This window comes from Chelonia mydas, chromosome 2, assembly GCF_015237465.2.
Source record: "Chelonia mydas isolate rCheMyd1 chromosome 2, rCheMyd1.pri.v2, whole genome shotgun sequence".
Taxonomy (NCBI): Eukaryota; Metazoa; Chordata; order Testudines; family Cheloniidae; genus Chelonia; species Chelonia mydas.
Genome location: NC_057850.1, coordinates 173,367,748 through 173,392,338, shown reverse-complemented (window position 1 = coordinate 173,392,338; position 24,591 = coordinate 173,367,748). Strand labels below are relative to the sequence as shown.

The window sequence follows — 24,591 nt, the reverse complement described above, 5'->3', positions numbered from 1 at the left end:
TCTGTTAAATTTATGACTCTTCAGCCCTAGCTCCTAGGGCTTTAAATTGTTGTCATTCTCCCCAGAATAGGATTCTGCGAAGGCAAATCTCAAAGAAGAAAGAAGCTAAGTAAATCCATTTATTCATATCTGAATATCAGTGACAACATAGCAGAATTTTTGGAAGCTTTCACGTTTCAACGCTAACTTCGAGCACTCAGCAGCTAACCTTTAGTGACCTACCACACACCATCCTTGCATCTTTCCTTGCTGGTTATCCCTTACTACAAAGACCCTCCACCATTTCTTCCATAACAACTTTCTCAAGATTTTTTCCATCACTGTTCCTAATGTGACAAAGTACATAAATTTACATCTCTTGATTTCTGACATCAGGGTCTGCTTCTCTCCACTAACATTTCTAACATGGACAAAAGGCAAATGCCTAAGAGATCCACAAGAATCTTCACCAGCACCACACCTCAAAAGCTTCAGTTCTCTTCTTGTCAGCGAAATTATCTTCCCACCATTCATATCCATAAACCACTATGGAAAAAAATAAACTTTTCACCAGTTGCATCTTTGAGAAAAACTGTGGCATCTTGAAATATACAAAGGAGGCCATAGCTGAGCGAGTCATCCCTAGTTTTTCTTCCAGTTTCTTTGGAACAGGCTCCTTGGTTGGATATATATGATCCTAAATAATTAAATTTCATCTGCTGCCTCTACAACTCGTCTGTTAATTGTGGTGCCCTCTTGCCTCCTGTTTTTATTAGCTGTGTTTAACGTTCATGCATTTTGTTTTCGTTGTAAGCAGGAATAATCTGTATTCCTCATTAGTTGTTTTTGCAGACCCTAACATTTGTTGCACTGCATTGGTGGTTGTAGCAAAGAGCATTGTGTCATCACAAGATCTGAGGTTGATTAGGAGAGGTCCACCAATGAAAATCCTAGCTCCTTCCACTTTGCCAAAACCTTCCAAACCTTGTCTCGTAATAAATTCTGTGCATGTGTTAAAGAGGCTTGGGGACAAAATACACCTTGCCCAGTGGAAAACCCATTCACTGTTGCCTACTGCTGTTTGCACCGTGGTCTGTTGGTGTTAGAGACCTGCAGTTAGCTCAATAAGATGCTTTGGAATCCTCATGTCTGCTAATATCTTCCAAAAGATAGTCATGTCAGACCATATCAAATGCTTCTGAGTCGTCAGTGAAGCACATGATCTATGGGTGATCATACTGTGTGCATTTTTCAATGATGTGATGGATGTTCACGATGTGGTTACTTGTGCCTCTTTGAAACCAGCTTGTTGGGGTGATAGTTCTGCTTCTAGCCTTCCTTTCATGAGGTCCTAGATTATCTAGAGCAGAACTTTGCTTGTGTGCTATGTCAGGGAGATGATATGATAGTTACTACACTCTGTTATGCCTCCTTTCTTTGGCAAGGACAGAAAGATTCCCTTCATTCAGTCCTCCAGCCAATTTCTAGTCATCCATACATCATTATAAGTTTTCAACATAAGATCAGTACCACATTTGCCAATTGTTTTAACAGTTCTTCAGACACGTTATCTACCTCTGGTGCTTTTACAGTCTTATTTTCATAATAGTATGCACCACTTATTCTTGCAGGATTGATGGCTCTGGCTCCGGCTTTGTACTCTTTTCTGTCGTCCTGTATTATGAGTCTCTCTGCTGAGACTACATATTGACACCGTAATGTGTCCACCTATATTTAATGTCATCACCCTCAGTGAGGACTCTGCCATCATGATCTTTTATAATATTTGATCATGGGGAAAACCTTTTGGTAAGAAGTCTGACCACTCTGAACATACCATTCATGTTATTACTCTTTATAATTCTCTTGCTGTTTATACACATGGAAGTCATCTGAAAGCATGACACAGAACCATATTGACTACGTCATGATATAGCAATGCTGGAGATGAATTGTCCAATGGTCAGAGACTTTCCCAAGTGCTGACTGTGGGTCAGACCATCAGCTGTTAATCTCAAACATAAAATTAATACTTAAAAAAAGGAAGTCCACCTCTAAATGGTGTTATGCAAGTATATTTCCTCTGCAGATTCTCACTTACCTGCCCTCTTTCCTGGCTTTTTTCAGGGTCTTTTCCATTACAGATAACAGAATGAAACCGAGCCCTTTATAACCTTGTTTTGAATGTTGAACTCCACAAGCAAGTGTGAGTGCTACCCCGAGCATTTATAGTTGTAAATTATTCCAGGATTTGCAATACTGAGGTATGTGAGTCTGCTGAGGCAGATCCGTATGTACAGGGAGAACTCCACTTATAGATAAGTAGCTTTTCTTTCTCTTAATGGATCTACTTCATATATATACACTCACCCTCCCTTATCTCTGCTTTCAAAGTTGTAGTATTAAGGTGTGAGCAGTTGGGAAAAGGAATTGCATTTCAGTGTGGTGATTCATGTACAGAGGTTTATAATCCACATTTGAACCTCTACTGCTATTGGTTCCCAGGACCCTATATCTTGGTGAGCAGAATCCAAAATTAAAAGGAAGCATATGGAGAGCTCAGGTTTTAAGTATAAAAAGTAAATTAGTCTGTGTATATATTTCAGTAAATATATTTATAAATATGCATATGTATTCTTCCTTTTCTTATAGAAGGAGTCATATACACTGTTGCAATTATAAAACCTGATGCCATTGCAGATGGAAGAGTAGAAGAAATTAAACAAAAGGTAAACGAAATTTTTTAAAAACCCAACCATCGTGTCTGGTTAAGTGCCAAGATAGTGAGATGGGAGTATAATTGGATATTAATTTAGGACAAAACTGTACAGCCAGATCTGCTAATATTTATCCTGTAAAACTGACAAACATAAAATGGTTGTGGCTGGAGCAATATGATTTTCGCACTGATGCTGTTTAACATATTTTATGGTACTAGAAGAGGTATGTACTGAAGTATACTATGCAGATCATTGATTGACACACAAGTATTCCAACTGAAGCGCGGTAAGTTGCTTACACAGCCTCCCAACAGTTCCTTATTTTTTTCTGCAGTTGATGGCAGAGGTGAGAGTTACCCATCAATTCTGGGGTAGGGCAGATGAGTCACAGAAAATAATTTTACAAATGTGGAAAATATTTTCTTTGCCACAGCAGTATTTTTCAAAATTCTAGACCTACAAATAAACCAGCTCAAATTAGCCAGTTCTTTACATATGTGTGTGAATGTATGCAGACAGTGATGAGCTGTCAAAATCTTAACAACGGGTTCCCTCCTCACCCCATGAGGGGGTCGTTGCCCACCCCTGCCCCCCGGGACTCCTGCCCCATCCAACCCCCCCACGTTCCTTGACACCCCCCCGCAGGACCCTTGCCCCATCCATCCCCCTCCCCTGTCCCCTGACTGCCCCCAGAACCGGGCAGGAGGGTCTCATGGGCCGCCGTAGTGGGTGCCCACCCCACCCCTAAGAGCCAGAGGCACCTGCCGGGGGGCGAGGTGGGGAGTCCCGGTGGTGCTTACTTGGGGCAGCTCCCAGGAAGCATCCGGCAGGTCCCTCTGGCTCCTAGGGGCGGGGGAGCGTAGCTAGGGGGGGAGCAGGGGAAGCAGCCGCTCCCCCCACTGATCACATCAAAAGTGGCGCCAGGGCTGGAGCATCCACAGGGAAAATTGGTGGGTGCAGAGCACCCACCGGCAGCTCCCCAGCCCCAGCTCACCTCACCTCCACCTCCGCCCCTGAACGCGCCACCCCGCTCTGCTTCTCCGCACCCCCCTCCCCTGCTTCCCGCGAATCAGCTGTTCGGCGGGAAGCTGGGGAGGGGTGAGAAGCAGGCCGCGGCTTCCCGCTCAGGCCGAGCGTGGCAGAGGTGAGCTGGGGCGGGGAGCGGTTCCCCTGCACCCCCCCGCCCCGGGTTACCTGCTGCGGTGTGGGCAGCCCTCTTCGCGCTCCCACCACCTGAGCTCACCTCCTCTCTGCCCCCTGGGCCCGAGCAGGAAGCCACCGCTTGCTTCTCGGTCCTCCCTGGCTTCCCGCTGAACAGCTGATTCGCGGGAAGCGGGGGGGGGGGGCGGACAAGCAGAGTGGGGCGGCACATTCACGGGAGGAGGCAGAGGTGGAGCGGAGGTGAGCTGGGGCCGGGGGTGGGGCGGGGAGCTGCCGGTGGCTGCACCCACCAAATTTTCCCCGTGGGTGCTCCAGGGCTGGAGCACCCAGGGAGTCGCGCCTAAGGCGCCACTTTGGGCCAGTTAAATTTAGAAGCCCTTTTAGAACCGGTTGTCCCTTGCGGAACAACCGGTTCTAAAAGAGCTTCTAAATTTAACAACCGGTTCTAGCGAACCGGTGCGAACTGGCTCCAGCTCACCACTGTATGCAGACATACATAAGCTCATGCTTATAGGAAAGTAAAGTCACAGGATATACACTGGTAATGATTTAGATGCATAGGCAGACACAACATTTGGTTAAGGAGACATCATTTCTGCCTCCAGAACATAGTACTAGAGGAATGCTCATTTCAGTTCCAGAAATGCTGAATTGTGGACATGCACACATATAGTGGGTATATGCTGTGCAGGGAGTACACATGGTGATACAGATCATATCAATGCATGCCTACTCTACGTATACATATTTCTACCATGCTAGTGGGAATTTTAAAAAATAGATACTCATGTTATTTCTGCATACGAAAATCAAAAAGCAAATATACTATAATAAAAAGTTAATATATACTTTGTAATGGCGGTAGACCAATTTCTCCGAGGTGTGTACAAATACTTTACAAGTACATGACTGACTGCTGCATAATAAAGCTTTTACTGTCAGTCATTAGGAATGATTATGTGCTGCCTTCCCATAGGTTTGCTTTGTTTGCATTACTGGAATCAATAATGGTAAAACATGTTTTACAAATAGTAGAGATTTTCAATAAAATCTGTATATTGAGGTACATAATGTGTAACAAAAGGCTTCTTTATTTTAATGGGTGTCACACTTGAACACAGTCCAGTACTTTGAAAAGCTGGAAATTTAGTTGGGCTGAATGAAGAAGTTACTATATTTGTGATATTTCATATTACCTCATTTAAGATTCTACATAAAAATCAGTCAGTTTTTAGAATCATAGCAAAAATATGTAAACTAATATTTGCTGATTTGCTATATGTCTCCCTCAAATGCTTCTGAACCTGATGGCTGATCTGTAATTGAAGATTACAGAAGCGGGCTTTGGCATTGCGGCAGAAGAGGAGAAGACATTAACTGAAGAGCAAGTTAGAAATTTCTACAGTCGCAATATAGAACAGGTAAAAGGCCTACACAAATAGAGATGGCTATATTGATAATAATATCATCTATATGGCTTGTAAAACATTTATAAAATGTAATTGATTTCAGTTAATTAAAATTATTGATGACACAGAGAGAAAATAAATTAAAAGATTGTCTCATCTTCTTTGCTTCGGTTTTCCAGTCCAGCTCCTATACGATGCCTGTGGTTGTTGGTGTTCCAACATTGCATTTAAATAACAATGGAATAGCATACAATCCTTGGTAGATACTGAAGCAATAGAGGTTTATTTTCCCTAACACAACCAACTCATTAGCCAACAGTGGAATAGTCAGAATAACATAAGGTAAATACTCTAAACAGCAAAAGCTATATATACTCTAAAAAACAACAACGATACATCTATGTATCGTTGTTGTTTTTTAGAGTATATAATATATAATTAGTTCAGAGGGAGCTGTGAACTGTGGGAAATCAGTTATTTCAAATTTGGTGACAATATATACCTCCAGACCAGTGGCACTGCTATGGGCACCCACGTGGCCCCACAATATGCCAACATTTTTATGACTGACCTGGAACAACGCTTCCTCAGCTCTCGTCCACTCACGCCCCTTCTCTACCTACGCTACAATGATGACATCTTCATCATTTGGACCCATGGGAAGGAAACCCGGGAAGAATTCCACCACGATTTCAACAGCTTCCACCCCACCTGGACCAATCTATACGGGAGGCCCACTTCCTAGCACCATGGTGCAAATAAGTGACGGTCATGTTAACACCACCCTGTACCGAAAACCCACCGACTGCTATGCCTACCTTCATGCCTCCTGCTTCCATCCTGAACACACCAAATGATCCATTGTCTACAGCCAAGCACTGAGGTACAACCGCATTTGCTCCAACCCCTCAGAGAGAGACCAACACCTACAAGATCTTCACCAAGCATTCTCAAAACTACGATACCCACACGAGGAAATAAGGAAGCAGATCAACAGAGCCAGATATGTACCCAGAAGTCTCCTCCTGAGAGACAAGCCCAAGAAAGAAACCAACAGAACTCCACTGGCCCATCACATACGATCCTCAGCTAAACGCATCATCCAACGCATCATCAGTGATCTACAACCCATCCTGGACAGCGATCCCTCATTTTCACAGGCCTTGGGAGGCAGGCCAGTCCTTCACCCACAGACAACCCGCCAACCTGAAGTATATTCTCACCAGCAACTACACACCACACCATAGTAACTCTAACTCAGGAACCAATTCATGCAACAAATCTTGATGCCAACTCTGCCCACATATCTACACAAGTGACACCATCTCAGGACCTAACCAGATCAGCCACGCCATCACCGGTTCATTCACCTGCATGTCCACCAATGTAATATACACCATCGTGTGCCAGCAATGCCCCTTTGCTATGTACGTCGGCCAAACTGGACAGTCCCTACGTAAAAGGATAAATGGACACAAATCAGATATTAGGAATGGCAATATACAAAAACCTGTAGGAGAACGCTTCAATCTCGCTGGACAGACAATAGCAGATTTAAAGGTAGCCATCCTGCAGCAAAAAAACTTCAGGACCAGACTTCAAAGAGAAACTGCTGAGCTTCAGTTCATTTGCAAATCTGACACCATCAGCTCTGGATTAAACAAAGACTGTGAATGGCTAGCCAACTACAAAAGCAGTTTCTCCTCCCTTGGTGTTCACACCTCAACTGCTAGAAGAGGGCCTAATCCTCCCTGATTGAACTAACCTCGTTATCCCTAGCCTGATTCTTGCTTGCATGTTTGTACCTACCTCTGGAAATTTCCACTACATGCATCTGACAAAGTGGGTATTCACCCACAAAAGCTTATGCTCCAATACATCTGTTAGTCTACACATTGCCACAGGACTCTTTGCCGTAGTTATTTCCTTGTTAGTCTCAAAGTGTGATTCTACTCTACTCTGAAAATGAGTGTGTAAAAATAGTACTTGTTTACACTGTATGTACTTCAACTGTTTCAGAATGTAGAATACTGCCCTCATTTACAACTGTGCAATCCTGTTGAAAACGATGAGATTACGTAAGTGCAACTGAAGACAGAATTTGGAGACAATAGAGTTGCTGCAGTGTAGTTGAGTGCAAATTTTGGCCTGTAGAATCTTTATAATGGGGATTTTGAATGAATCAGAAAGAACACAACTTGACTTTTCAGATACCAGGTTGTGTTTGTAGGACTGGCAGTTTAGATAAAACTTCTTCTTATTTGTTGATGGAGCAAATTTACTCTTGAAATCACTGGGATAGTAAACATTTTTTTGCAATCACTTTTCAGTGTAGAGACACACTTTATGTATTGTATAGTACCAAATATATTTTTCTATTCACTTTCATTTAATTTATTTTTATATGTCTATCATGCAAACTATCATATTCCAAAATGCTTTACACCAAGAGAAAAATAACTGTAGAATTGAGTGTCCTTACAATATATCCATAAAATCTGAAAGGTAAAATAATACATAGAGATGAATCAGAATATGAAAAAAGAAAAACTACACATTAAAAACAGTAAAATACAAATAAATATTCTTGCTTACTATCCTGTTAGTATGAAAGGAGAAATATATTATGTAAGTTAAGGGATGGGAGATGTTGGCAGGGGAAAGACTCAATCATATGTTAAAGCAAAGAGAAAGGGTTTAAAGAAAGGTTGGCAATGAAGTAAATGGGGGGCTTAGAGGGAATGAAGAGAATTCCAGCACTGGTGGAAAAGTGACTCCAAGTTATGAAGAGACACAAGGAGGTTGCTTCCCATGAAAGTATCTCTCTGTGTGGATGAAGGCCAAGACTAAAGGGGAGAAAAGAACAGACAAGGAAGTAAGTGTCTGAGAATGTCCTGAAAATCAGGAATTTATAGAATTTATAGAACTTTAAAAATCATGTCAGGAAATGCAATATATTTTGTTGCTTTACATCATGTGCCTCAGTCCACTATACTATAAGCATCACATTTGATCTCATCTCTGAGTTATTGTTACATTAGATTGGGAGAACATGTGGCACACAAGTTGTATGCAATAGTATAATTTCAATTATCTCAAGATCTTATATTTACTGTAAAGGCTGAGGCATACTTTATAATACTGTTTTATCACTTGAACTAAAGTGGACTTATCACAAAATCTTATCAGATATTTCATATAGAATTGTATATGGTGATTGTAAATACAATAGTGAGATGGGAGCAAGTTATACAGCACATGTATAGTTTGATTTCTGGTGATAAGGTCAAACAGTTCTCTTTGTAGTATATAGTTTAGAAATTGTGTTTTTTAGCCTGATTTTGAAGATTTTGTGACAATCATGACTGGTGGACCATCCCATATTCTGATAGTTTCTAAACCAAAGGAGGTAACTGTTGCTGTTCCACAATGGAAAGAACTGGGTAAATCAGATGAGCATATATCTGCAGAGCCTCAGCCTGAAAAGCCAAACAGGTAACTGGAAAAATTCAAATGACACTTAAGTTTTATGCAGTTACATGAGAAATAATAAAAAAAATATTAAGAGCCATATTGTCACATGCCCTTATATGCACAGCTGTGCCGATGCAGGGAGTAAGCAAGAGTCTCCCTAACCATGTGTGGGATACACAACAGCCCATCACAACTGCAGTCCCCCCAGAATGGCTTGCAGAATGGGCTAGGCACACTAAAGGATGGTACAGCCTGCACAGTGCTACCACAGTCTAATTATATGTACCTGCACTGACCCAATTCAATCTAATTACATGACCCTGTACTGACATGAATGTAAAGATGTTAGAAAGAACCAGTCATTATTTTTTTGTCTTTCTGATTTACAGGTGCAGTAGCCTTCCCTGGATAAATTTTGTCTGACATGATAATATTAGAGTGATCACATATAGGTGATCCTCACAATTATAAACATGTCACAATAAAAATTATTTCTTTTTCAAAGAATTTCTATAGTGCTGTGTTTTCAAAGATCATGCTTTAGGTGTATAAAGCATGATCCCCTTATCAATCCTTTTTTAGAAACTGTCATTGTCAGTGTTAATTTTGTCCAGTGAAATGCACAGAGGCTATTCAAAGGCAGACCAAGTAGAAACATTGCATGACTGAGATTTCACTTTCAAAGTACTTATGGTATAACACAGCAAGTAACTAATACTCTGTTAAGAATGGACAATATCTTCATTCCTTAGAACTGCTGGTTTTTGTTGGTATGCAGAATCATAAAGTAACTGGCATTTTATTCTTGTATGTTTTACTAAAGTATTAAAATATATTTTTTCAGCAAGTCAATTATTGATACATTTGTGTAAAACAGTAAATGAATATAAAGGATACGTTAATTTAGATGTATTATTTGTCTCTTATTAGCTTGCAAGAAGTTTTGGAATCCGAGAATATGTTAAATTTATGTGATGTGGAAGACAGTGTAGAAGATGCTAGCAGGCAACTTGCCTTCTTTTTCCCAGATTTTGGTAAAAAGAAGACTGGCCAAAATCTTGAAAAAACATTGGCCTTAATTAGACCTTCTCTATTAAAGGAAAGAAAAAGTAAGTGATAATAACTACATTTTTCACCTGCAGTACACAAAGAAGGCCTTATATTTTGGATTTCAAAAATCCTGGTATCTTTTAATGAATAATACCTAGTTTTTACCTAGCGCTTTTCTCCAATAAATGTCAAAAGTGCTTTACAAAGTGGGTCAATATAATTATCCCCATTTGACAGATGGAGAAACTGAGAGAGATGAACTCATTTGTCCCAGGTCACCCAGCAAGCCAGTAGTAGAGCCAGGAAGAGAATCCAGGCCTCCAGTCCAGTGTTCTACACTCTAGACCATGCTGTCTTCAAATTAGTTTCTGTGCTCAGCCTTAAGTTGACAGAACTATATATCAGAAAAATACAATTTATTCATTCTATTCTGTTTTTACCTACTTTTGTGTGAATATCATTTTATTTCCTAGATCAGTTCTTCAAAAATTGCCTCTGTAGATCCCCTTTCTGGGATATAATTATGGTTTCTAGAAAAATCAATGAGTCTAATTAAAACATATTTAAATGAGTTATGCTTTCTGCTAAAACAATTTAGCTAGTTTTCAGAGTAGCAACCGTGTTAGTCTGTATCTGCAAAAAGAAAAGGAGTACTTGTGGCACCACTGTCCTTGAGTGGTTGAGCATTCTCTGCCAGGTCCAAGGCAGCATCTATGGCTAGCTTGAATAATGTCTGTTACATAGATTTGAAAGAGTACTACTTGGAGCACTCTTCTTACATTTACATGGCATTCCTTTCTTGATTTGACATCTAGTTCTCATGCAACTGGGAGAGCAGTTTTGCAGTCCGTATATAGGGCCTGATTCTGCCACCTTTGCTCATGTAAAATAGTGTATACTTGCAAAAATAGCCACAGAATTCAGTCATAATTATGCCTTCTGTTAGAACTCCTGGACCCTCCTTTGTGGGGGCTGTAATGAGAATATAATATATTATTATATATAATAATATATACTATATAATATAATAATAATATTTCAGAATGAGATTTTTATTGACGTTTCTTCTCTGGAAAAAATAGTTAATTGACATTGAATTTTAGTTCCTCAAGTTTATTGACTTGGCAGATCCACAGTCCCAACCCAATTTTTCCCAGTGTATTCTGAGTATTTTTGTGATTTTTCTGATTGAGTGGAGGTCAGCTGGAATGATCAATGCTATAGTATTAACATTTGTATTTCCATCAGCAAACTCATTGAAACTCCAAGTGACTAACGCTCATTTGACTGGATAAAGTTTCTATAGGTGATATTTGTAATTTACTTATGGACATATTATCAGCCAGTGGTATTTGAGAGCTAGAAGCCCAATATGAGTGTCTCTCTGATAAGGGTGACTTTTAATACTGTAGCAGTGAACAATCATTCTGATCCAGGAGAGTGTTATCAAGCATACTTTGAGCTATGCTGTGCCCTACTAGCTCTGCCATTCACCAAAACAGCTGCAGGTAAAAAAAAGAGGTTCAGTGAAAAACAAACAACAAGTGAAAATCAGTTATAATTGAGAAATCCATGATTTCAGAATGTTGTTCTTTGCTTTAAGAAAAACCCAGCTAGTCAGCAGCAGCTGTCAAACTTGAATGTCTAAAGTTAGGTACCTAAATCCACATTCTTCAAGCTCATGACTCATGACCTCATAATGAATTGGGTCATGCTGCTTGTTGGTTAGGCTTTGCTCTTGAGAACGAATGTGTGTAGAAGGGTTTTTAAGAAAGTGTAATTGCATGCTACATATGCATAAGCAGTCTACCTTTCCTATATATTAGTCAGGCACATCTTCAGAACCTTCAAAGACAGAGAGCTAAATCAAATTAAATGTGACTTCTCTACATTCCTTCCTTCCTTCCTTCAAAAGGCAGAAAACTTCTTGCTGAGCGTCCAAGCAATGATTATTGGACCCCTATAGTTTGTTACGAATTATAGTTTTCAGATTCCAAAATAAACAAGTTAACTCTTTTGGAAAACTTTTATAATGAAATGACTGGAAAAACTATAATATGGAAACATAACAAGTACAAAATGAACTAAATGATAACAATCCAGCACTATTTCAATGTTTTATATGTAGATTCTATTCTGAAAAGGATTAAGGATGATGGCTTTACAATAGCAATGCAAAGGGAAATAGTTCTGACAGAAGAACAAGCACATCAGTTTTACAAGGAACATGAAAATGAAGATTTTTTCCCAACCCTTCTAGAACACATGACAAGGTACATTAATTGAAAGGCAACAAGTTTGAACTTACAAATGGAAGCAATATTTTTCACAATGCATAATAAACATGTATAACTCATTGCCACAAGATACAGTTGTGTTCAGTGTGAGTGAAATGAGTTTTATGGATAATAAGAACATTCAGAGATACATCAGACATATTATCCAGAAGCTAGCTACCTCTTGATAGAATTCACTCAAGGAATGACCCCACCCCCTGTAGCTGACTAGTTCCAGACTTTAAGAATAGTTAGGTTTCTGAATTTCACTACAGAGCTGGGGAATAATTAGATCCCAAGAAAGTAAGTCATGGCAAAAACAGTATTTGAAAAATCAAAAGTGTTTTTATCAACAGTATATAAAAACAATAATAATGATTGTTCTAATTCAGCCCATTAACCCTCCTCTACTCACTTTTATTTTCTCCCCAAACATCTGACAAATATCACTCATCCTCCTATGTTGTCAACAGAGTATGGTAAGTAGGTGTGGCTGTCACTGCAGTGAAAATGTTCCCGCAAGCAAAGTGACAACAGTCATTTCAGGCAGAAGCAATTACAATTTCCAAAGAGTTTGGCCAAGACTCTTCTTCCCAACATCTTCACAACATTCTCTATGGTCCTGGTCTGGTGATTTGGGGAAAAATCCTGGCTCCGTAGAAGTTAATGGCAAAAAACTCCAATTGACTTCAATGACGCCAGGATTTCACCCCTGATATATAAGTTGATGACATCCCCTGCATCTAATGGCACTGTTCAGTAGTATGTTCATTTAAATTACCTTCACCCAATGCCCCCCACCCCTGCCCAAAATTATAAAAAAATTCACCGGAACTTCAGCTTTTTAACTGTATATTGGATTTTAAATCTCTCCAATGTCAAGACACCTTTTCCCTGGCTACACTGAATTTAATCAAATTATTTTAAGAGATATTTTTGGGGGGTTTTTCCAATTGCTTTTTTAATACTAACCATCACATTTAACAGTGGTCCAACCCTTGCACTTGGTTTAATACGAGAAAATGCTGTACAACGCTGGAGAGATTTATTAGGCCCAAAGAGTCTTGAAGAGGCTAAGGAGAAAAGTCCAGCCAGGTAGTATTTGTAATAGCTATACATTATTCATAATCTGCAATATACATCCATAATCAATGTATACATTTAGAGCCCAGTGTAACCAATGTAACTATAATGCTGTCATCTGAAAAGTGATATGTTTCTGAAAGTTTTTATGATTTTCTTGATTATATAGTGTAGCACATACAGCATCAACTGGGTTTATAAAAAACAACACATGGCTAGTAAACATAGCGGAAAGTTCAGATTAAAAAAGAACATTGTATGCAAGATTTTGAAGAGAAGAGAGGGATCTCTTGAGTCATAATGATTAGTTTGATTTATTTCTGTGATTTACACAGCTGTCAGCTAATTATTTTCTATTTTCTAACTGTTCATTGATTATATATTACTCTGGATGATATATCTGCTTGAAATTATTTTCTGTTTTACTTATTCTCCTCTTTGAAAAGTGTCCTATGTCTTAGCTAAATTAAATTTGGGTGCCTTTGTGTAAGTATAGTGTTCTATTTATGGCTCAATTTTCTTTTCTGATATACTCATTTCTTGTAAATATCGTATCAATAATTATGTTAGGTACTTCAGATAGTGTTTGTAACATTGTTTTCAGTAACTGTTGTGGTATTAAGACATTCACTCACAGTGTCTGTCATCTATAGCAGTGGTACTGTTTATCATTTAGTAAGACCTATTATTAGTGATCATAATGGGAATTAGTGACTAGTTTAAAAATTGCAGTAAGGATTATTTATAGCTAAATGTAGGTAAACTGCAATTAATCTTCCAAGTCCAGGGTCTTAGGTTACATCTGTGCTACAAGCTAGGGGTGTGATTCCTTGCTTGTGTTCACATATTCACACTAGTTTTCCTCAAGCTAGAACTAGTATACATAGCAGTGTAGCTGTAGTAGTGTGTGTAGCATCAGCAGAGGCATGGCTGAGCTGTGCCGAATACATACCCACCAGTTTCAGGAGGGTTTGTACTTGGCGTGGCTCAGCTGGGCCTCTGCTGTGCTACCCGTGCTATGCTGCTATTTATACTCTGCTATACTGCTATGTATATTTGTTAGCTTAATGAGAACTAGCCCAAGTATGTGTACATGAGCAGAGAATCACATCCTGAGTTCATAATATAGACATAGCATTAGTATCACATAAAGAAACAGGACACAGGAACGTTCTGAAGTAGTTGAGCATTCACTGGTGGCAGCAGACAGGAATGGAATTTTCAAAAGCACTTAACGACAGGTTTCAGAGTAACAGCCGTGTTAGTCTGTATTCGCAAAAAGAAAAGGAGTACTTGTGGCACCTTAGAGCATAAGCTTTCTGATGAAGTGAGCTGTAGCTCACGAAAGCTTATGCTCAAATAAATTGGTTAGTCTCTAAGGTGCCACAAGTACTCCTTTTCTAAAAGCACTTAAGTAACTTAAGCTCATAAATCCCATTGAAAGCCAAAATGATTAGTTTAGAATATATCTATTCATTTCAAAAGGTTTGTAAGTATCCTTTGTGCCTCCAGTGTCCACCATCTCACCCCTCAAAATTAACATTAATTTAGGAGATTCATAGGGATACTTATGCATGAAAATGTCATGTCATTGAACAACCTTGTTTTAATAATTGTTAGTTTACGTTCAGAGTATGCAGTAGAGAGTGTACCTCTCAATCAGCTGCATGGCAGTGCATCACCTGGTGAAGCTAAGAAGGAACTAGAGTTCTTCTTCCCTGTGGAACACACTTTGGCAGTTATCAAACCCACGGCTGTTAAGGAACATAAAGGTAAACATTCTAGAACAAGCATACCAAGCCTGTGGATCTCATTCCAAAATAACTGTGGACCTCATTCCTACAAAATATTAGCAATATAAAATTTGCAGTGAGTTATAGCAGATCAATTCTTTTTGTCTTTCCTAAATGCATTTGCTATATTTATAAACCTTCATATAGGCATGAAGTAATTCTTGATGCTGCCCCACTACTGACGTTTGATTAGCCCAGGGGTCGACAACCTTTCAGAAGTGGTGTGCCAAGTCTTCATTTATTCGACGTAATTTAAGGTTTCACGTGCCAGTAATACATTTTAACGTTTTTAGAAGGTCTCTCTCTATAAGTCTATATTATATAACTAAACTATTGTTAGGTTTCAGAGTAGCAGCCGTGTTAATCTGTATTCGCAAAAAGAAAAGGAGTACTTGTAGCACCTTAGAGACTAACAAATTTATTTGAGCATAAGCTTTCGTGAGCTACAGCTCACTTCATCGGATGCATTCAGTGGAAAATACAGTGGGGAGATTTATATACATAGAGAACATGAAACAATGGGTGTTACCATACACACTGTAAGGAGAGTGATCGCTTAAGATGAGCTATTATCAGCAGGAGAGCGGAGGAGGGGGGGAGAAAACCTTTTGTAGTGATAATCAAGGTGGGCCATTTCCAGCAGTTGACAAGAACATCTGAGGAACAGGGGGGGAGGGAATAAACATGGGGAAATAGTTTTACTTTGTGTAATGACACATCCACTCCCAGTCTCTATTCAAGCCTAAGTTAATTGTATCCAGTTTGCAAATTAATTCCAATTCAACAGTCTCTCGTTGGAGTCTGCTTTTGAAGTTTTTTTGTTGAAGAATTGCCACTTTTAGATCTGTAATCGAGTGACCAGAGAGATTGAAGTGTTCTCCGACTGGTTTTTGAATGTTATAATTCTTGACATCTGATTTGTGTCCATTTATTCTTTTACGTAGAGACTGTCCAGTTTGACCAATGTACATGGCAGAGGGGCATTGCTGGCACATGATGGCATAGATCACATTGGTAGATGTGCAGGTGAACGAGCCTCTGATAGTGTGGCTGATGTGATTAGGCCCTATGATGGTGTCCCCTGAGTAGATACATGGACACAGTTGGCAACGGGCTTTGTTGCAAGGATAGGTTCCTGGGTTAGTGCTTTTGTTGTGTGGTGTGTGGTTGCTGGTGAGTATTTGCTTCAGGTTGGGGGGCTGTCTGTAAGCAAGGACTGGCCTGTCTCCCAAGATCTGTGAGAGTGATGGGTCATCCTTCAGGATAAGTTGTAGATCCTTGATGATGCATTGGAGAGGTTTTAGTTGGGGGCTGAAGGTGATGGCTAGTGGCGTTCTGTTATTTTCTTTGTTGGGCCTGTCCTGTAGTAGGTAACTTCTGGGTACTCTTCTGGCTCTGTCAGTCTGTTTCTTCACTTCAGCAGGTGGGTATTGTAGTTGTAAGAATGCTTGATAGAGATCTTGTAGGTGTTTGTCTCTGTCTGAGGGGTTGGAGCAAATGCGGTTGTATCGTAGAGCTTGGCTGTAGACAATGGATCGTGTGGTGTGGTCTGGGTGAAAGCTGGAGGCATGTAGGTAGGAATAGCGGTCAGTAGGTTTCCAGTATAGGGTGGTGTTTATGTGACCATAGCTTATTAGCACCATAGTGTCCAGGAAGTGGATCTCTTGTGTGGATCAACCTCAGCCTGGAAACTATCCTTGCAACAAAGCCCGTTGCCAACTGTGTCCACATATCTATTCAGGGGACACCATCATAGGGCCTAATCACATCAGCCACACTATCAGAGGCTCGTTCACCTGCACATCTACCAATGTGATATGCCATTATGTGCCAGCAATGCCCCTCTGCCATGTACATTGGTCAAACCGGACAGTCTCTACGTAAAAGAATAAATGGACACAAATCAGAGGTCAAGAATTATAACATTCAAAAACCAGTCGGAGAACACTTCAATCTCTCTGGTCACTCGATTACAGATCTAAAAGTGGCAATTCTTCAACAAAAAAAACTTCAAAAGCAGACTCCAACGAGAGACTGCTGAATTGGAATTAATTTGCAAACTGGATACAATTAACTTAGGGTTGAATAGAGACTGGGAGTGGATGTGTCATTACACTAAGTAAAACTATTTCCCCATGTTTATTCTCCCCCCCTCCCCCACTGTTCCTCAGACGTTCTTGTCAACTACCGGAAATGGCCCACCTTGATTATCACTACAAAAGGTTTTCTCCCCCCCACCCCTGCTCTCCTGCTGGTAATAGCTCATCTTAAGTGATCACTTTCCTTACAGTGTGTATGGTAACACCCATTGTTTCATGTTCTCTATAAATCTCCCCACTGTATTTTCCACTGAATGCATCCGATGAAGTGAGCTGTAGCTCACGAAAGCTTATGCTCAAATAAATTTGTTAGTCTCTAAGGTGCCACAAATACTCCTTTTCTTTAAACTATTGTTATATGTAAAGTAAATAAGGTTTTTAAAATGTTTAAGAAGCTTCATTTAAAATTAAATTAAAATGCAGATCTTATCAATTTAGTGTGATCCTTGCCCTTGCTTTTCCTTGCTGAGTTTTCCAATGTCTGGCATGTATTTGGATACTTTAAGTTGCACACAGGCTTCTGAGTGATCAGTTGTTAACTGACTCCGAGAGGGACAGAGGACAGATTTCATGTGTGAAAATACCGGTTCACACAGGTACGTGGATCCAAATGCTGAAAGCATTGCAAACGCAATTTTCTTCAAACAGTTAAATTTCATTGGCCGGGACATCCAGCAGGTCAGAATAGAGGTCCCATGATCTCTCTCAGTAGCTTCAAGTGCACTCCGCAGATCTATAAACTTTGATGCCCACAATTCTGAGCTTTTTAACTGAATGAGCTGCATTTCAAAATCTTCAACACCCATCCACTGAAATACAGACAAATCCAAGTCGCTTTCGTTGAACTTTTCAGGTTTAATTAGAAAAGAAAGCATTGTGCCAAATCATTGGAAATCTTGAAATCTGTCAGAAAATTCTGATTCCAGTTCTTGCAGGTACATTCCAGTCTCATTGACACTGACAGTGCAACATGTCAATAGCTCTTTTATGTGTTGGAAGTAGCGGAAAGTCGAAGTTCAAATATCCCAAGAAAAAACTGCTAGTTTTGCAACAAATGCTTTCCAGGCTTCATAAAGATCCAGAACCATTTGCCCTACACCCTGGAGACAGAGGTTGAGTTCGTTTCGGTGAGCAGTGATGTCAGTTAGAAACATGAGCTTACATAGCCATTTGTCATCATCCAGTTTGGGGTAGTTTTGTCCTTTTTCCGACAGAAAGACCTTGATTGCATCAAAACAGTTTACAAAGCACACCAAAACCTTGCCACGACTTAGCCACCGAATGTTGCTGTGAAGTGGAATGTCATTATAAGCACTGTCCATCTCTTCTAGCAGTTCTTGAAACTGTCTGTGAGCCAAAGCAGATCAAGCAACAAGGAAATTCGCACCACTGTATTCATCACATTATTAAGCTCTGAATTAGAAATTTAAGCGCACAGGTTTTCTTGATGGATGATACAGTGAAATTTGACTGTTGGGCGGCCAATTTGATCTTCAAGTAACTTTACAAATTCCTTCAGTTTTCTGACCATGGCAGGTGCACCATCTGTTGTCATATAAAATATTTTTCTGATGTCAACTCCTCGTTCTTCAAAATGGTTTACAAAACTTTCCACTATATCTTCCTCCTTTGTTGTGCCATGGAGGGGTTTTAGGCAACAAAGTTCCTCTTGGATTTCATCGGAAGTACAATATCTTGCAACAACTGCCAAACGTGGAACGTCGTTTATATCCATGCTCTCATCAACTGCAACGCTAAACACTGCTGTGTCTTTTAATGCAGTCGTCTGCCTTTCGTTAATGTTTTCTGCCATTTCGCTTATGCGTCTCTCAACTGTTCTGGCAGAGACAGGCAGTTCTTTTATTCTAGATATGATCGTATCTTTATTTGGCAAATCATTGAACAAAACCTCCGAACTGCTGAGAAACTTCTTTTATATATTCGCCATCTGTAAACAGCTTTCCGGTTTTTGCAATCCACTGTGCAATCTTGTAACTTCCTTCTGTGGCTTGATTTTTACTTACACTTAAGCTTTTAAAAACACTCCTTTGCTTCTCATATCCTTCTACTGCCTTTTTGATCGATTCAGTCTTGTCTGCTTCATCAAGAAAGGTTTTTCTCATGCTTCGTTTCAAAATGTCGTTGAACACTTGATGTGCGACAAACAACACTTTCACAACAGAAAGCACAAACAGCACGGTCCTTCTTTTGAGTAATTCCAAATGTGTCTGTCCAAGAAGGCTGAAATTAATGGACGTCTAACTTTGCTTTCTTAGCTGACTTTTTGTCAAATGTATCCCTCAACTGACAGTGGGGAAAAAAATGGAGACAGAGGGCACGCACAAGGTCAAACACAGTACGCTGTTCCATGTGGTCTGATATAAGCAACAAACCTGGACTTAAAAATATCCCAGTGGCCTGGAACAATTTTTAAGGTGGGGGTGCTGAGCTGTGCCCCCTCTTGCCTCTTTCTGCAGCCCACACTGCCCCAGGCTGGGGCCAGTGGGCCACAGCTGGGGGTGCCTGCAGAGCGCTGGGCCGAGGCCAGGAGCAGAGCCCCAGGCCCGCGGCCGGTACCCCAGGCAGGCAGCGGGCTGAGTGGGTCCGGCGGACGGGACCTCAGGCCAGCAGCAGAGTGCCACTGAAAATCAGCTCACGTGCCGCAGGTTGCTGAGCCCTGCATTAGCCAAAATTGCCTATGGTTCCTTCCTTTCACAGGCCACGGAGGTGGAGATGAATTCATGTTTTACTATGAGTGTCATAAATATGAAGGGAAGGGTAAACTCCTTTAAATCCCTCCTGGCCAGAGGAAAAAACCCTTTCACCTGTAAAGGGTTAAGAAGCTAAGATAAGCTCGCTGGCACCTGGCCAAAATGACCAATGAGGAGACAAGATACTTTCAAAGCTGGAGTGGGGGGGAGGGGACAAAGGGTTCTCTCTCTCTGTGTGTTGCTTTTGCCAGGACCAGAGCAGGAATGCAGGTCAGAACTCCTGTAAAGAGTTAATAAGCAATCTAGCTAGATATGTGTTAGATTCTGTTTTGTTTAAATGGCTGATAAAATAAGTTGTCCTGAATGGAATGTATATTCCTGTTTTTGTGTCTTTTTGTAACTTAAGGTTTTGCCTAGATGGATTCTCTGTGTTTTGAATCTGATTACCCTGTAAGGTATTTACCATCCTGATTTTACAGAGGTGATTCTTTTACTTCAATTAAAATCCTTCTTTTAAAAACCTGATTGCTTTGTTCTTAAGATCCAAGGGTTTGGCCTTCCCCAGGAAAGGGGGTGTAGGGCTTGGGGGGATTTTGGGGGAAAGACGTTTCCAAGTGGGCTCTTTCCCTGTTATTTTTGTTAGACGCTTGGTGGTGGCAGCAATAAGGTCCAGGGACAAAAGGTAAAATAGTTTGTACCTTGGGGAAGTTTTAACCTAAGCTGGTAAAAATAAGCTTAGCGGGTTTTTCATGCAGGTCCCCACATCTGTACCCTAGAGTTCAGAGTGGGGAAGGAACCTTGACAATGAGATATATAAAAAGAAAGAGGAAGCCGTATCAAAGGAAAGATAAAATCTCCTTTAGTCATAGAAAGAAAAAATGGAGTCGAGTCTTCCTAAACTTGCTATTGCCATTGTTTTTACCTCTTCATCTGGACCCCCCACTATTAGAAACAGTCTCTGTTTTATAGTAACAGCTCTAGTGTTATTTTGATTTTTATATGTCCCCATTCATTTTTGTGAATCTCACTTTTCCCTTCTTGGAACTATGCAGTTTGATCTTACCAGGCCAGCTGGCGTGTGTCACATTTCAACTGTCCAATGAGAGATAATGGGATGAATTTTTTTGTTAATAGTAATTCTTTTTGTGCCATCTTTATGGAAATGTATTAGTAAATGACTGATGAGAATGACTTGTTGCAGGCTTTTAAGGAATCTTGATCTATTCAGGATCTCACTCCTGATTGTTCTGTATTATAAATAGCATGTTAATAGCCATGATTATATGAATTTGCCAGAAAACAAATCTAGCAGTTTCTGGAATTTTTCAAGATTATCATTTCTACATGTGTTTAAAATAATCTTAAAAATTAAGACCAATGTATTTTTTTCTCCTAGATGACATTTTGCAGAAGGTTACAAATGCTGGCTTTATTGTATCACAGATGAAAGAAACAAATTTCACCCATGAAATGGCAACACAGTTTTATAAGACTCATGAAGGAAAACCCTTTTTTGACCAGTTAGTGAATTACATGTCTGAGTAAGTGTCTGATTTTACAATATTGTGCTATGTAAATGTAGCAGTTATAACTCTGAATTTATAGAGCAGGCAAAACGTTTTTGTTGAACATAAGAAGACTCTTGGAATTCTGCACTTCTTTGTCATTTTCTGTGTCAAATGTAGGGAATTTTTAGAATGTTTATAAAAAGAACTTAAACATTTATTACCTTTTTAGAATACAGTGTCTTTCCTTTATTAGGCAGTGGGTTTCACTTAGAGAACCTGTGAATTACACTGAACTGAATTATGACCACCTTTTTGGATTTGTTCCTCAAAAAAAGAGAATCCTGGGCAACTACTTATGTCTCCCCACCTTTTTTTTTTTTTTTTGCAAAGGACAAAGAATGGGAAAATAGGCTAACCATCTAATCGCTGAAGTTGTTAGGGAATGAATTGTTTAAGGCCATTGTTTTCCACTTGGATAAACAGTAAATAAGACTTTTTCTGTTCAAAGGGTCTTAAGAATCCAAAATTCATTTTAAATATGTGCCTCTTCCAATAGAAAACCACTTCCCCATCTTCACTCTTTCTGCATCCCCAATCTTTCACCTTACGTTTCTCTAGGTGGTCTTTCAAATGCAGACCCAGAGGGGTATATGAGGGAAATGTGACTGTCTTGTTAAACGTATCACATTATACTTTGGAGACTTTTGACAGTATCTATCACCTCACCCTCAGAACTAATTTTCACACATCTCTAAAGCCACACATACTCTCTTCCTGAAGTGAATAAGGAACAGTTTTTCCCCAGGAGTTAAATTTTGCTAACTATTCAGTAAAGGGTTCAGTGTTATTCTACGTTCTATAGTTGCAAAGCTCTCGTGGTACATATGATATTTGTATATCTTGATTTCACAGGGGTCCATCAATGATAATGATCCTAACTAAAGAAAATGCTGTGGAGGAGTGGAGGCAATTAATGGGTCCAACAGATCCAGACGAGGCAAAAAAGTCTTCTCCTGATTCACTTAGAGCTCAATTTGCACAAGATATTTTGCGTAATGCAGTTCATGGCTCATCTAATAAGGAGCATGCACTGAAGAGCATTGAATATGTTTTTGGAGAGATTGATCTGAATAGTCTAAGCCACAACTAAAATCTATCTGTAACAGTTAAAACGTAAGTCGCTAAATGGTTATACATCTATCTGTCCACCTGTGTTTTATGTTATATATAAAAAGCAGTGATAAAATAAACTTTTTCTCCCTAATGAAATATTTTGTTACCAATTAGTTACCAAGTAGTAACACTACTGTAGAATGTACCAATTAATTTACTAACGTGTACTAGATCATTCATGCTGGTAATGACCACGATAGTTATGTTCACAAAATAGTCTTCATTATAGCTCACCCCTTAATTAACTCATATAGGGCTGGAAGGGACCTTGAGAAGTCATCAAGTCCAGCCCCCTATGCTGAAGCAGGACAAAGTAAACCTAGACCATCCCTGACAGATATTTGTCAAACCTGTTCTTAAAAACCTGCAAAAATTCACCTCCCTTAGAAACCTATTCCAGAACTTAACTGCTTTTTATAGTCAGAAAGTTTTTCCTACTAGCTAACCTAAATCTCCCTTTCTGCAGATTAAGCCCATTACTTCTTGTCCTACTGTAATGGGGTCACTTACCTCTTGAATACCTGCTAGTGACTGGCTGTGGTGCTGCAGTCCTTTTCTTGCCCCAAGCGCCCACGACAGGCTGCCTGTCAACCTTGGTGGGTCTTCAGTGGCTTGGTATTATAGAGTCCAGTAACTAACATTCTATTTGCCCTTGCTAGGGTCTTCAGCCTCAGCTCTGGGTCCTTTCAATTTGGTTCTTTGTTTGGGCTCCAAAATAAGGTCTGGTCCCATCTTGCATTTTACACCAGTTTACTTGTGGCTGGTAGGGGAACCTGGCCCATTATAAACAGCAGCTATGCACTGCTTGATTTTCCTTCAGGGGAGGGTGTTGATGATCAACCAGCTGGTCCTGTCCATGCTCTGGCACCAGTTCAACACATTGACCTCACCCCCAGAAGAAGATCCTGAAGTTTTTTCTTGCTGGGACTGCACTGGGTCTTTGCAGGTGTACTAATCCTTCCCATGGGGGAGGGTGGACAAGGCCTGATCTGCATCTGCAGCCAGGTCCACACCTTCCACCTTCAGACCCTGCAGAAACTCCTTTACACTGCATGTAGTCCAGCATGGAGCATGCTGGCGTTCACCTTCCTCCACTGCCTCTAAGGGCTCTGATATAACAGGCAGCTCTTTTTTCTCCATGCGAGAGATCTCTCCTGAGACCTCTCTGAGCTGCCGATCTTTACCAGGACCTCCTCAGGACCTGGAAGCTCATTTCAGCAACCAGGTCTGTAGTGGCCTCTGAGGGGGAGAACCTCCTCAAGAACCCTGGCTACACAACCCCCATCTTCTTGTGAAGGTAGTGAGTCCCCCTTGGTGCACTCAAGGATGACCCTGGCTGTTGGCACCAGACTCAGATACCTCTTGGACCCCACAGGGCTTGGTCAGTTCATGGCGCTCCACCATCTGCATCCCCTGTCATGTGCTCCTTGCCTCCTGCTTCTCTCACTTTCCTTGTACAGGTCCTGCAGGAGGGTGCTCACTTCCCACTTCTCATCTCTGGCCCTCTGGAACTCAACATCAGGCTTCTGCCCTGTGAGCCTCCCTGGCCATCCTCCCACATGCCACCTGAGCTGGCTGAACAACATCCAGTTGGGGTGCCTCCACACCACACCCTGAAAACATCTGTACACGCTCATGCTTCATATAATCCATTTTTTCATGCTTTTGTCCCATCCCAACACCAAGTGGTGGAACTTGTTCCAACCTGCAGAGGCTGAGGTTGGGCCAATCTGTACTCAATTCTGATTCCACAGCGTGCTGGGGTTATTAGTTGACAGCTCCTCCTTGGAGCCATGAGCAAGGGCATGTAGCTGGTGTGGTTCATTAACTCCCTGAAAACTGTACCTTTTGCAGCAAGAGAGAAACCCTGGTGCACATCTACAGGAAGTGCATCAAGCTGCAGCCTCTCTTCTGGCTCCTCCAGAAATTTTTACTGAGGTTCCCCAAAACTCCTAACTCTTGCTCTTCCTATGTGTGGCCCCACAAAGTCCTGGGACCTCCTTGTCCACCTTCTCCAGGCCATCCATCACTCCAGGAGGAGGAAGCTGGATGGGTAGGGGAGGTACTCTGCAACTGTGAGGCCTATTTCCATTCCCTTGTTCAATCACATTTCTGGGCAGAGTTCCTCTGGGCAGTGTCCACTGAGTCCTTAAGA

General features: G+C 40.6%; 1 protein-coding gene across 5 annotated transcripts in view; it reads left to right on the top strand.

The window, feature by feature from the left end:
- NME8 (NME/NM23 family member 8) overlaps positions 1–22,609 on the top strand; it is a 36,202-nt gene extending 13,593 nt beyond the window's left edge. For 4 of the 5 annotated variants that reach the window (XM_043540585.1, XM_043540586.1, XM_037890043.2 and 1 more), the window contains exons 8-16: positions 2,632–2,708; positions 5,189–5,281; positions 8,604–8,764; positions 9,674–9,852; positions 11,922–12,066; positions 13,057–13,164; positions 14,773–14,924; positions 21,152–21,296; positions 22,176–22,609. In XM_043540585.1, the coding sequence (XP_043396520.1) occupies positions 2,632–2,708; positions 5,189–5,281; positions 8,604–8,764; positions 9,674–9,852; positions 11,922–12,066; positions 13,057–13,164; positions 14,773–14,924; positions 21,152–21,296; positions 22,176–22,413 (1,298 nt within the window). In that variant the 3' untranslated portion in view covers positions 22,414–22,609. The remainder of the gene's footprint in view (positions 1–2,631; positions 2,709–5,188; positions 5,282–8,603; positions 8,765–9,673; positions 9,853–11,921; positions 12,067–13,056; positions 13,165–14,772; positions 14,925–21,151; positions 21,297–22,175) is intronic. The other variant, XM_043540588.1, reaches the window with a different exon arrangement.
- Positions 22,610–24,591: the final 1,982 nt, after the last annotated feature.